Source organism: Osmia lignaria, chromosome 16, assembly GCF_051020975.1.
Source record: "Osmia lignaria lignaria isolate PbOS001 chromosome 16, iyOsmLign1, whole genome shotgun sequence".
Taxonomy (NCBI): Eukaryota; Metazoa; Arthropoda; class Insecta; order Hymenoptera; family Megachilidae; genus Osmia; species Osmia lignaria.
In genome coordinates this window covers 5,537,424-5,550,371 of record NC_135047.1, presented here as the reverse complement: position 1 = coordinate 5,550,371, position 12,948 = coordinate 5,537,424, and the positions used below count along the sequence as shown (strand labels likewise).

The following is a 12,948-nucleotide window of genomic DNA, read 5'->3' as shown; positions in this document are numbered from 1 at the left end:
CACGATTTCCCCACGGTAATAACTAGCATTCGCAGGGCAGGAAAATCACTGGACGCAGCCGCAAAAGTGGCTCAGTTTCTGCGACCCGGCGAATCACCATTACGTGCCGGAAAGTATTCCGCGAGAGTGGATTCTCAATAAAAATGAAGCCAGTCGAAAGGAGCGTAGGCAGGGAAACGTCGCGACGCTCGACGTGCAAAAGTATCGTCGGTGAATCTCTGCAATCGCGCGATTCCACTTTTATCCCCCGTCCCGTCACGATCACTCGCATCATTAGGCCATTTGCTATTACAAATGACGTCGAGGAAACTCCTTACACTGCTGTCTTTTTTTCTTTCTCTTCACTTTCTGCTCTTAAGCTCGGTTTACACGTTTCGCAAAATTCGCACGAATCAAACTTTACAATTATAAGTTTTTTATTAGGACAACTTCAGAACGCTATTTCCTTATTTTACATTTAAGCTGGATTTGTTAATTCTTCGAGTAAATTAAAAAATTGTATATATTATAGTTTGTACGAATTTCTCGAGCATATAAATCTAGCTTTATCTGCCATCTTCCCTTCAACTTTCCTCTCTTTGCTCGTTTCCTCCTCCTCCTCTTTTCTCCTCTTTCATATTTTTCTACGCTTTTCTGTTCCTCCTTTCTCACTCTCACTGAATCTCTTAGCGAGTCTCGTTTCTTATTTCAGACTCGTTCGACTCCTCCAGCTGTAGTCAATCCGGGCGAACGGTCCTTTAACTGGATCGTTCGAAGGTTGCGATAAAAAGCAGCAGCCGAGTCATAAGCATTTATGAGTTTCTTACGCGCGATAATAAGTTTCGAGTGATTGCCGTTTGTATTCCGCCAATGTTCGCGGACGATTTCTTACGAGGAACGACTCCGCGCCGCGGACGAAGCGGTTTCTTCCCTCGTTGCATTGCTGACGGACAGAAAGAAGTGTCCCGCCACCGATTCTTCTTCGCACGTCGTTGGAGGACGTGCTTGTTTTTTAATCCTCGGGACGCCGATATTTTTCTTTCGAAATCGTGTAAATTTTTTTATCGAAAAGCGCAAAGTTTAAATACAAGTTCGGAGCACCCGTCGTCCTTCAAGAATATTAAAAGAAATTTTCTACACTTTTGCTTTTCATTGACGTTAATTAACCCTTCCGTTCACTCTTCCTCCTCGACATATATTTATCTTCCAATAAATGTATATTCATGATATTACGTATTTAAGGGTTAAAATTAACGCGGAATTTACAACCCTCGAAACCAGTTTCTCAGCTGCATTACCACTAATTTCTATCACCTTTCGGAAATCATTGAATTTATAGTAAATCTCCGTGCTACCTAGTACGACATAAACGAAGTGTTAATATTCGTACGAAAAAAGCATCGGTGACTAAGCGCATACTGATCGCGGGGTATAAATTCACAGGTACAAATATACCGTGTCGTAAAGCTTCGCTATCGGTAAGCAATCGCGAAGGTATGAGCTCTCATCTGGCTTAGGTCGGAGATTCGATCGTGGCTGACACTGTCTGACCTTTTGCAGGTGTTATCTACTAGCTGGCGTGTAATTGCGGACAGGGAAATCGATTCCACGCTACTGATTGATTTTACTCGTTCCCATTTCCAGTGAATTATGCATCGTGCCCGTTCATTTTCCGATACCAGTTTCCTGAACGTAATTCCTCCTGGCTTTCCTGAATCGCCCACATTTATGCATGATATTAGTGATGCGCGATCAAGAATGATCCAAAATTGAAATGATATTCAAGCGATTCGCTTCGTTTTCGTAAAAAATCTCAACTACCCCGTTATTCGTCTGTAATAAACCGTTCTATCTGTACGTCTTCTTCGGAGATACAGTTCGAAGCAATTTGCAGAGGAAGTTACTCCTCGACGCGCTATCGTCCGGACGAGTCCGCGTCAAGATGCTTTAAATGAACTCGCCGCATTGCTGGTCGCCATCGGTCAACGCGCAATACGCTTTGACAAGTACAACAAGTGGTAGATGCTTCACGGTGGTCGTCGGCTCGGTGAAAAAAGAGACGTTAAGCCATCGAGTCGCGGAGGGGAAAGAACGTGCCGCAATCTGAAAGGTATCGTCGATCACGGGGAACGCCTCGGGAAAAAGCTGAAAGTTCGCTGCGGGTATGGGAAAAAGTTGAAACGATTAGACGTACACGGCGAGTTCAGAAGGGTGTCGTGAAATTTCCAGCCGCATTCTGCATCAGAAAGTTAGGGAAAAAAAAACGAAACACCCAGTGTGATCCATAAACCGCCGCCTTCAAGATACGCCTGTTAAGGCTGCTGCGTGAACTGCTGGTTAAGTCATAGCATGAATTATTCGATGATAGCTTTAAAATTAATGAAGCAATTTCCACTATTTCATTTTCTTTCATCGTCCATGATTTTGCTTGGAATACTCGTTCTGATAAATCAATTTAAAAATAATTTTGCAGAGGACACTTCCTTTTGTCCTCGCAAAAAATTTTATGCACACACGTATCAGAATTTTTTTACTATTTGCAACCTTCGATCGTATCCTCCGAACATGCATCACGGTTATTACTCCGCGCGATAAGGTGAATTTTTTTCCCTCATGTTCATTAAGCTTATGCAAATGTTCTGTCGCAGCTGGTATCTTGAATAATTAGCTCCATAATTTTATTCGTACACACTGTCTTCCTCTCTAACATCTTCATCATCTATTAATATCTCTTTTTGTACGATGCCGTAATTATTATAATCATACATACAGGAAATGTCAGACTACTTAGCCCTTTCATTACCGCAATGTTTAATCAAAAGGTGTACACGCGTACGTGGAAGGAAAATAAAATTCTAGGAAGTTATCGCGTACAGTCATACAACTTATGGTATCACGAACGTCGATCTAGTCCGTTATACTTATTCTACGCTATTATTATAACAAAGGTTCAGGATAAATTTTAAACCATATCATAAGGTCAACGTGCGAACTTTCAAACAATGAAGCTATCCGAGGAGGACCTGAGAGGTATCTATCAAGACGACACAAAGACGCCACCAGGCATCCTCGAGCGTCGGGCACATAAGTTATATACACACGGTCATTTATTTAGGACTTCCCTACGCCTCGAGAACTGGACGTCTCAATTTTCGAGTGCTTTTTCCAGCCTATTTGTTAGCCTAGTATACCGACGATCATGGTGGTCCTCGGGCACTTCAGAACTCTTCCTGCTACCCTCTACTGGACAGCTCAAGACAGATATATGCATTCCAGGTAAAATCATTGACTGATAACTCGCACTTGACACGTGAAGATCGTCTGATCGCGACGCCCTATACTACTTGACAGAGCCTGACTGCCGAGAGGCTTTTATACCCTCAATCTCGAACTATCAACCAAGACGCCAATTTTCCCCCTAATTTATACAATCGCTCTCAACATCCTGAAGACCGAGTCCCATCAAAAGAAGTGGGGAAGAAAAAGGAGTGCAAAAGGGGTAGCGAGCTAAGAGGAGAAGAAAACAGAAGCGAGGTAAACGCGGCATGGTTTCGCAAGGCTGCGACAAGGTAAAGTCGACTAACTATCCGGAGGAGGTGAACAGAGTAGCCTAAGCAAGGCGAGTCGCGGAGGAAGGAAGAGCTAGGTGGAGGGTGAGACGAGGCGAGACGAGGCGAGTAGAAGCGAGCAGAGCAGGGATGGGGCAAGGCAAGGCGCATTGGCGAGCCACGCTAGAAGCAACGGGTCCAAAGCGGTCGAGACTCGGCGAGGCTCTGCTGGCGCGTTCACCTCCCGCTTGAACGCAGTACGCTTCGGACTCTCGCGCAGGCGAGATTGCACCAATCCGCTCGGTCGATCCAGTGACCACGTGCGCCACCCAACGATCCAGAGGGACCCGGCTGTTTCGACCACCGGATCCGACCACGTGTTTTCGGTGACTTATGACGGCCCATCGGACCGAAGGGATCGCGTCGTGCTGTGAACATGGTGTTCCCAAGTGAGAGTGGCACGAGGGAGGAACCGGGTTGTCTGAATTAATGTCTCGTTCGCACTTTGATGAAGAGGGACCCAGGTGATCGCGAGAGATCTTGAATACCAACATGATATCTGAATTGGGACCTTGATTGCTGTGTTTAATTAGTTGTTTCATAGGTCCAGAAATGGATCGTCGGTGGAGGTTCGTTATTCAGTTGTGTGCCGTTTGTTCGGAAAGATTGTTGAGAAAATAAATGTATGAAAATTTCGCAGGGCCATGTGCTTGATTACAAATGAGAAGACGTAATGACAGAACCAGTCCATCGAAGGAGAAGCTGAGGAACGTGTCGCGCGACCATCCTGATAGGTCGTTAGGCTGCCTCGTAGCTACGCGGAGGACACTGGTTATATCGGTGTTACCAGCAGCCAGTAGCAATCCAGAAAGGAGAAGATTAACAAAAACAAGAAGAGAAACCATTCTCGTTCAACGACTAAGAAGAAACGCGAATATTACGAGCCTCTTAAGAGCCTAATGCTTCGCTAACTAGCCAAAGCCGCTCCAGATACGAGCGGAGCGGTACGCCGCGATGTGAATGCAAACGTTCGATTCGATAGCTCGTAAATAGAGTCGATCGTTCGGTTCTCACGGTCCGAATTAAACCGACACCGTGGCAAAGAAACGCGATCTCACCGTGGACACGGTACCACGGTTCGGTCGGATGGTGAAACGAAAAACGGTGGCGAATGAATTTGAAATGGTTGTGCCGACGTGAATCGAGCCCGATACCGTTCCCTGATTCAGCTGGACACTTTTCGACGTGTCTGTCGCGGATCGAACAGAACAATCGCTGGAACAAAAGGGTGAAAAAGTGAAGGTTGAACAAGCAGGATTGACGGGAGGAAAAGAGTTGTGGACAAAAAACGGTCAAAGCGACGGAGATATCAGGTTAATTAGATTATCGACGGTGCGGAGAGTTGTTGGAAGAGCTCGCAGGACGACCATACATGGTCCAGCGGCCTACGAAGCAGCAGGAAGAAGCGGCAGCGTCGCGTGGGAGGTCGAGCTGTTTCCACGCTGCTTTTTACGCAACTGAAGACAGATTCGTGTGCCTTCTTTCAAACCCACCGAGTCGAGCACAACCTTGTTATTGTTAAATCTACCTGATCTCGGACGAGAATTTTTCTGGAAGAGAAAAAGCGATAGAGTATCGCGAGACGATGGTTAATTGAGAAGACCGAAGGAACTTGTTTCACAGCCGATGAAGTAGCTGGGAAAAGGAACTTGATTTCGGTCCAAAAGCGGCTACGTCGATCAACGGACTCGAGCATCGTCATTAACGCGGAATCGCGTGCCAACTTTCAATCTCGTGGCTGAACGCACCGGGAGCACGGCAGGATCGCGTTTATAGCGGGGAACCGCATCCTATAAATCCAGATTTCCGCGATTTCACTGAACCAGTCCGCGGCATACGGCGTGTGTACGTGTGTCGTAGGCACGCTTATAACAGATCGCTGGAAACGCGCGGGCCGAAGCGTTAAGAACGATGAAAGTGTAGCGGAGCGTGTTATGCAAAGCAGCGTGACGAGAGAACCAGAAAAGCCTGATCGATCCACGTTGAACCGTCGCGAATTCGAGCTTGATCGTCTGCGGTCCGTCATTCACGGGTCGAATCGATTCAACAGCACCGGTCGATCGTTTTGCATCTTCCTGATTCCACGTCAAATATTCACTGAACTCGAATAATTGAAGACATACTCTATAGAAGTACAATTTGTCGGTCAAAAGTAACTGATCGTACGTAAATTGGAAAAGATTCATTCGACTTGGTATAAATTCTTCGAACAGAAACAAAGGGTGTCTTTCAATGATTTCTGGTTATAACTAGAACCATGAAGAGGTAGTCTTCGAATCCTTTCAACGAATTTTAATCTCTTCGAGGATTGTTCGGTTTGGAGTGGCGAAAAAATTGAATTGCAAATCGCGTGGGAACATGGATACAGTCGAGTGGGTTTCGACGATCCTACGGTGATCGAAGACGAGGGGACGAGGAGAAATATGTCGGTCGCTGGTACCAGAAGACTATGCAGAGTGGGCCTAGTCGCCGTGTTGGTCACCGCGTTGTGCGTGTTGACCCTGCTCGATTCGCCGCCACAACTCCCGGATCCACCGGCGGATCCTCCTCCCACGCCAGGTAAGCAATTTTCTTCGTAGACACGCTCCTTTGCCTCCAGCAGCGGCTCACCTTTGCCCTTTCGTTATCGCCCAACAGTCGGCAATTCCAACGCCACTAACCAACGCGCCTATGCCACCTAACAATGCCCCTTTCGTTTTCGACCAACCTTTGATTCTGTATCTACCAGAGACCCTTACCAGGGATTCCAGGTTGATTCGAACGCACACCAACCCTTTGGTATTAACCTTTTCAACCTTTCACGATTCCAATGCGCCTTCCAGGATAATATCGTACGTTCTGTTCTAACGTGTTGACGTTTTAGATTAACGCGGTAGATTGTGTTAACTTGCAATAATTTAACTTGAAATTCATTTGGGACAATCTTTTTTCTTTGTACTATTTTTAACGGGATCAGATTCAATGATCGAATTGGAAGGGTTGATTGATTGATTCAATTTTCAAACCGAAGATTTCAATGACTTTTCGAGACAATCGTGATTGTGTCTTGAGATATGCATTAATCAATGAGTACTCGAAACGAGTGGAATTGATTGAGGAATCAACACCGATTAGTTATCGTTGAAATAAATTTACCTTGCCTTTTATGGAGGAAGAGGTCTTCAGTTGAAGTAAAATAGGTAATAATTTCCTTCCTCAAAGCATGCATAATAAATCTCTATCATCCACACTTACAGTTTTTGTTTGTGTCAAGAATAATTCCCTCCGGATCCATATATGGGTTAATCGTTCGCATAGGGTTAACGCGTGAATAATGCTTCCCTACCACCTGTTAGATTTCCCCGGCTGAATCTTAACTATTCCTGGATGAAAGCCTGAACGATCAAAGGTCATCGATAGGTGCTGCTTTAAATATGCAAATTTATATTTGCATATCAAAACGGCCTAAAGCTGCCCGGATATCTCGGTTTAGCATCGTGAACCAGGAATTTATAGAACGTATTTAACGATACGAGTCATCAAGGATTTTTCAATAATATCACGAGTAAATCAAAAATTTATATATAATCGTCACAATTTGAAATTAGAATAATTTTTTTAATAATTGAATTCTGAGTTCAACTTTTATCTTTGAAATAAAAACTTAGGGAAATTATAAGTTAGACCAAAGGCGAATCTGCCTGATGGCGGAAAAAAGTCGCAAGGAGAGTAAAAGTGATGAGATGGTTGAAGGCATTTCGCTGACAGAGCAATTGATATACGACAAGAAGGGTCTGTAGTTACACGACCGGTAATTCCCACGTACAGCACTGTTCCGAGTCTAGCAGAGATTTGTGCCATAGTACTCGTACTATTTCCTACCGACGAATACTTTCCCAGCATTAAGCCTGGCCGCCAAAGAAAAGGAAAATTCTCTGCGCGTTTTTAGCCTATCATTAATTCACAGTTCGAGCGATTACGCTTAACCGCGTTTGATTTTAACTAGCCAACTAGGATCTCTTTAAATAAGTACCTGAACAAATAATTACATGCACGATATTATAATTTCTGTTTAGAAGTTGAGTGTCATTTCGATATTATAGAAAATTTACTTTCTTTAATTACATCAGTCTTATAGCAAATTAATTACATAAGTAATCACATATTCTGCTACCTCTTTCAGATCATTTAAAAGAAATTTAATTACAATGTACCTTTTATAACATTTCAAATGAAGTTAAATGATCGTACGTATCCCCGAGAGGGATCAATTAAATTCCAATGCAAGGGGTTAAAATGGCAATCAACTTCAGCAACCTAGAACACTGCTGTTTCTTACCTGAACCTCCCGAAGGCCCCGCTCGATAGTTGCAAGTCACATGGTTCGCGAACAACCAGCAACAACGATGATCATGTAGATTCGAGTTCCACTCTTTCGACGATTTTCTTTCTTCTCCGTCCAACCCCGATATCCGTGTACCTAGTTAATCGATAACAATCCAACATTAGCATAAACACATTCCGCCCACATCTTGAATCAACGTCAACCATCCCGGACGCTCCCAGCCGATTGAAACCGCAATAAATCCCGTTACCGGTGGTGGCTTCGATCGAAAGAGTTCCGCCAGAAAATCGTGCAAATCGAATCGGCCCGGAATCGCGTGCAAAAAGCTCGCCTCGTACACCGTAAATCAACCGCGACGCAGTGACACCGGCTTATCGTGGATACGAATCTTTACACGGTTCCTTGGCGGTAGCAACTTCATTAGGTGACGTAATTTACAGCGCGATTGAAGCAACGATCGATCCGCGGGGGACTCGATTTCCACGTAAGAACACGAGTACATAGGGAGAAAAGCCTTTGAACAAATTTGTTGCATAGTTGCTTTCGCATTAACGTGAGCGACGAGGCGTGATTACTGTAAGCGTCAAAAGAGTATTAATTGCATACGAGTACCTTTTTCTTTTCCTATCAATTCATTACCTCTGCGATGAATTCTATGATAACAATGGTACTAAAAAGTTTTTAAAACTTTTCGTCGTTCAATTTGCAAAAATTTGGCAATTTTAATTACCTGATCCTAATCTCAAAAATTTGGTGATTTCAATTAGCTGATCCTAGTTTCAAAAATTTGGTGATTTCAATTAGCTGATCCTAGCCTCATTAACGAAGGATTTCGCAGAAATTACAAACGAGAGGTGGCTGGCCTAGAAACGTTGAACGTTCTATCGTCTCTTCTATATCGTTTCCAGACCGCGTGCATTTATTCGCGTATTTCTATCGGGGCCCCCCTTGAACGAGTCTCGCGTAGCAGCATTTACTTTCTCGTAAAGTTGGCGAACCGTGGAGTGGAAGAGAAAAGGAGGAAGCGGCGCCGGTAAAGGGCACGAAGAGAGGCTTACGGATAGTACGCATCAGCGTAATACGCGGTCGTTGGGTCAAGCGTAGACACAACTTTTAACGACCCTACATCAGTATGTACAACGAACGAATCGGTTGAGATCGGCGTTCCACTCGAACGGAACAAATTGTTTAACACGCTAGAGTGCAGGATCGATGCGATCGATGCTCGCGTATACGGCCGGACCATCGGTTTTAATTGGGTTTCACCAACTTGCCCTGTGTTTCAAGATTAAAAGAAGCATACAGAGAACTGGGAGGTTCCGATTATTCATACGATTGCAAATCATAAAATCATGATTATCATCGTGATCGTAACGATTCATAATCGGTTACCCACTCCGAGGGCAGGTATGACTTGTTGATGGGTTGTATAATCGCGTTAAGAATGAATACGGCATATCGAATGAGGTTGTTAGTATTCTTTCTTTAACGTGGTTATTAAAGGAACGATCGAATTCATTTAACATTCTAAGCGTATTTGTTGTGCTAGATTGTTGGAAATGACATACAAATATGGAGTAGGTGAATAATAGTCAAATTATTAAGAAAATGTTTATACAGTAATATTCTTTAAACTTTAAGCTTTAATTTGATATATCATAAGTACCATTTTGCAATATTTTTATGTAATCAAAAAATGTTCAACTTTCTATGTTTGAAAATCAATCAACCGATATGCAACAATCTAACAGTACATTACAAATTTACACGATGCATAAAATTACTTTACAGCGAAATAAACGTCAAAGTAATTTACCATGAAAAATGTACACTCCATTACTCGCCTGGAACGTTGATCAAAGCATAAGAAACCGAGTCGCACGAAATCGTCAGCTACCGACTTTCTGTCCGCGTATTATCGTGCGTGCATAAATCGCGTATTTCACCGGTGAATTCATTAAAGGAATCGATGGCCGGTAAAAGAAATTAAAATATGGCCAGGCTGGCAAGTGGTCGTGACTCGCGGTCGTTCCGTGACTCCACGCGAAACAAGTTTTCCCTCGGCTACGCAGACCAAGCGTATTCGCTATTAGAGGCCAATTAACGAACGGAGCAATTGAAATTCTGTGTATATAACCGATCGACGCTCGTCCGAGGTCAGTGACGCGAATCAACGTAGCTCGAGACAAGAATTAAGGATATTACCGAGGAATTACGAGGAGGACCATTCGGATAAGACGCAATCGTGCGGTGACACGCAAACGTATTCACGATACGCCACGTCCGGTTTCCACCGGTGACGCAACGTTTCCGGTCGCCTCGAGATCTTCAACGTTCCTACTTCAGCCTTTCTATTCGTAGGATACGAGTGGTCGTAACCCGTGGCCATCGAGAGCGAGAATCGAATTTCTATGAGACTATAAACTTGCAACACCATTAATATATGTTTGCTCTTCGAAAGTACTGCGTGGGAGGTATTGGTAAAATTGATGCTTCTACTTGAGAACCTTCGAGATTTCTAGATACAGCCTACAATTAAAAGGATCCTTACCAATTGCAAGTTAACTTGCACGAATGTTGATTATAAAATAGGAGAAAAGTGAAATTAAAAATTTCAACTTGTCTATATTTTCAATTGAGAGACAAAAATTTTGAACGCTATGACACAATGAATAAAGATGAAAGAGACGTTATGATCGTAAACTACGATGACTCATTCTATTCCTATAACAATACCTTAATTAACTTATGCTACGTCATCTCTGCCTAAACGCTTCCTTATTCACCAGTTGAAACAAACAACAAAAAAGGTGTACCTAAATAGCCTTATAAACTCTTTTTAAAGATTAACACCTAACACGGCATTCTGTAATTGTAATTATACAAAATACAAACACTCTTCCAAAGCGTAAAAAATATCATCAAGGAAAGACCATTGAAAGAGTTAAAAAAAGAACTTCACCTTTCACGCGACTGAGCTTTCCATTTAATAACCGGTATCAGGTCGGGATCGTATCAAATTAATTACCCCGAAAGCAGTCGCGGCCACTTCCGTGTTAATGAGCGAAGGCATACTGCGCGTCACGCGACTATCACGGTCTCAATCTCCTTGACACATTTTCCAGGTGGCGAACCTCCAGGCACAAGAAGCATCGTGGCTTACTCGTGGGCGAGGAGATTGGCACTCGATTACAGACCCTCCAAGGAGTGCGACGGTAATGGAACGTACGGAACGACGTTAAATACGTTCAAGTTAGCCGACGCGAAGTGGCTCGAGACAATCCCCGGACAGCTCTTCCTGTACAGCGCCCACTTGGACCTCAGAGTGGCCGGCTATCCGAGCCTCAGGGTGATTGGCGTTAAACGCGGACCTCTGCCGACCTCTGCCCTTTTCTGCACCGTTTGGTGAGACATTTTTCTCGATTGATTCGCATTTCCATTACCCAATTCCCTCTTATCTTATTTTCTAACGCTTCATTGATTTTTAGGATGAAAGAAATCCCGCTAGTTAACTCGCTCTGCATTATAACGAAAACGTTTCCCAACGACGAGTCAACTCGTCATCCCCCTGTTAACAGGTCAATCGCGCCATTCTCCGAACGAATCAGTTTCCAAGTTTATCGTCCATAAGCAGAGTTCTAATCAAACTTCTTACCCAGTTCCCCCAAACTTTCCTCATACCTATGCAAGGCAAGCTATTTCATAATTCGAACGATTATGCAAATCAAGTCCAAGGAGCCCCGTTAATCGAAACACCCCTATAGAATCCTAGTTGACCTCCTTCAGAAACTAAGATCTTTGTTCGCTAGGTACGAGGAAGAGGATCGAGGCAGAGCGGTAAGCGTGGAGGCGCTGGTCTCTACTATTTGGTTGGACGAATGGGGCGAGACGTTGGACAGTTACGCGGGTATCCTGGTCGGTTGTCAATTACCCGTGGACGGGGCTATCGAGCCGTCCAGGGTGTACGTGGGCCCGGAACCCTGCCAGCAGAATGCTAGTCATAGTTTAGCGATAAACACGAGGCACCGAAACGAGGTGGAAGAACATCGACGACAGTTCACCCTGTGCATCAAAGGGTTGGACTTCGACGAGGACATCTCGTCGAAGATCGTCGCGTTCGTCGAGCTGCATCGCATACTCGGCGCTGAGCTCTTCTACTTTTACGTGTTCAGCGTTCACGAGAACGTGCTAAAGGTGTTGAGGCTGTACGAACGATCCAACGTAATCAGATGGTTCAATCTGACGTTACCAGGTGACTTGCCGAACGAGAAGCACGCGAGGAGGCGATTCCTCGGCGAGGACATCTGGATCAAGAGACGAATGGAGCTGATACCGTACAATCATTGTTTCTACGATAATCTCCATCGATCCGAGTTCGTGTTACCTATCGACATCGACGAGGCGATTGTACCAGCCAGGAAGAGGAACTGGTACGAGCTGTTGCTCGACGAGAGGATCAAGCTTGGTAGAAACTTCAAGGACTTCGCCTCGTACGCGGTCAGGAACGCTTATTTCTTTCCAGAACTCCAGACAAGGAATCAGAGCGACCGCGCGACGCCTGACACGGATTCGCTGGATTCCTTTGAGGATCTAGATTATCTCGACACGGTGAGAGCCGCCTGTATCTCGCCGGAAGGCGATTCCGTGAAAAGCTTCGTCTCGACGAGACGAGCGTTAACGGTGCACAACCATTACGCGCTGGCCACGCTGAATCCCTCCACCAGACGCGCGCATCACTTCGACCCGGAAGACGTTCTCAAGCACCACCATAGGGCGTGCGATGACAGACACTTGGACTGCGAGATCCTCATGGAGGACGTCAGAGTCGACGAGTCCGCGCTCAGGTACGCGGATCAACTGAAGGATAGGATGAGGGTGTTCTTGAGCGACCTCAAGGCGTTCTCTTAGCAGGAAAATGCGATTTTGTAAATAATAAAGTCGAGATGATTGATCATACATTTGGATGTTCAGTTATTTTCCTATCCTAACTTGAGGTAGATTGAAAAATGATAAAGATATTCTTCATCTATTTTCTTA

General features: G+C 44.5%; 1 protein-coding gene and 1 long non-coding RNA gene across 3 annotated transcripts in view; one reads left to right on the top strand and one right to left on the bottom strand.

Annotated features, from left to right (window-relative positions):
- The window catches only part of LOC117600965 (uncharacterized), a 138,015-nt gene that overhangs the window by 52,044 nt on the left and 73,023 nt on the right, over window positions 1-12,948 (bottom strand). The gene's annotated exons all lie outside the window — the stretch shown is intronic.
- On the top strand, window positions 3,687-12,855 carry LOC117600959 (uncharacterized). 2 transcript variants are annotated; one of them, XM_034317082.2, is made up of 4 exons: window positions 3,687-4,156; window positions 4,228-6,146; window positions 11,037-11,316; window positions 11,721-12,855. In XM_034317082.2, the coding sequence occupies exons 2-4, from the start codon at window positions 6,011-6,013 to the stop codon at window positions 12,817-12,819; spliced, it is 1,515 nt and encodes a 504-aa protein (XP_034172973.1). In that variant the 5' UTR covers window positions 3,687-4,156; window positions 4,228-6,010; the 3' UTR covers window positions 12,820-12,855. The 2 variants fall into 2 exon arrangements, with proteins under 2 accessions (XP_034172973.1, XP_034172972.1); XM_034317081.2 differs by having other exon boundaries at window positions 3,687-6,146.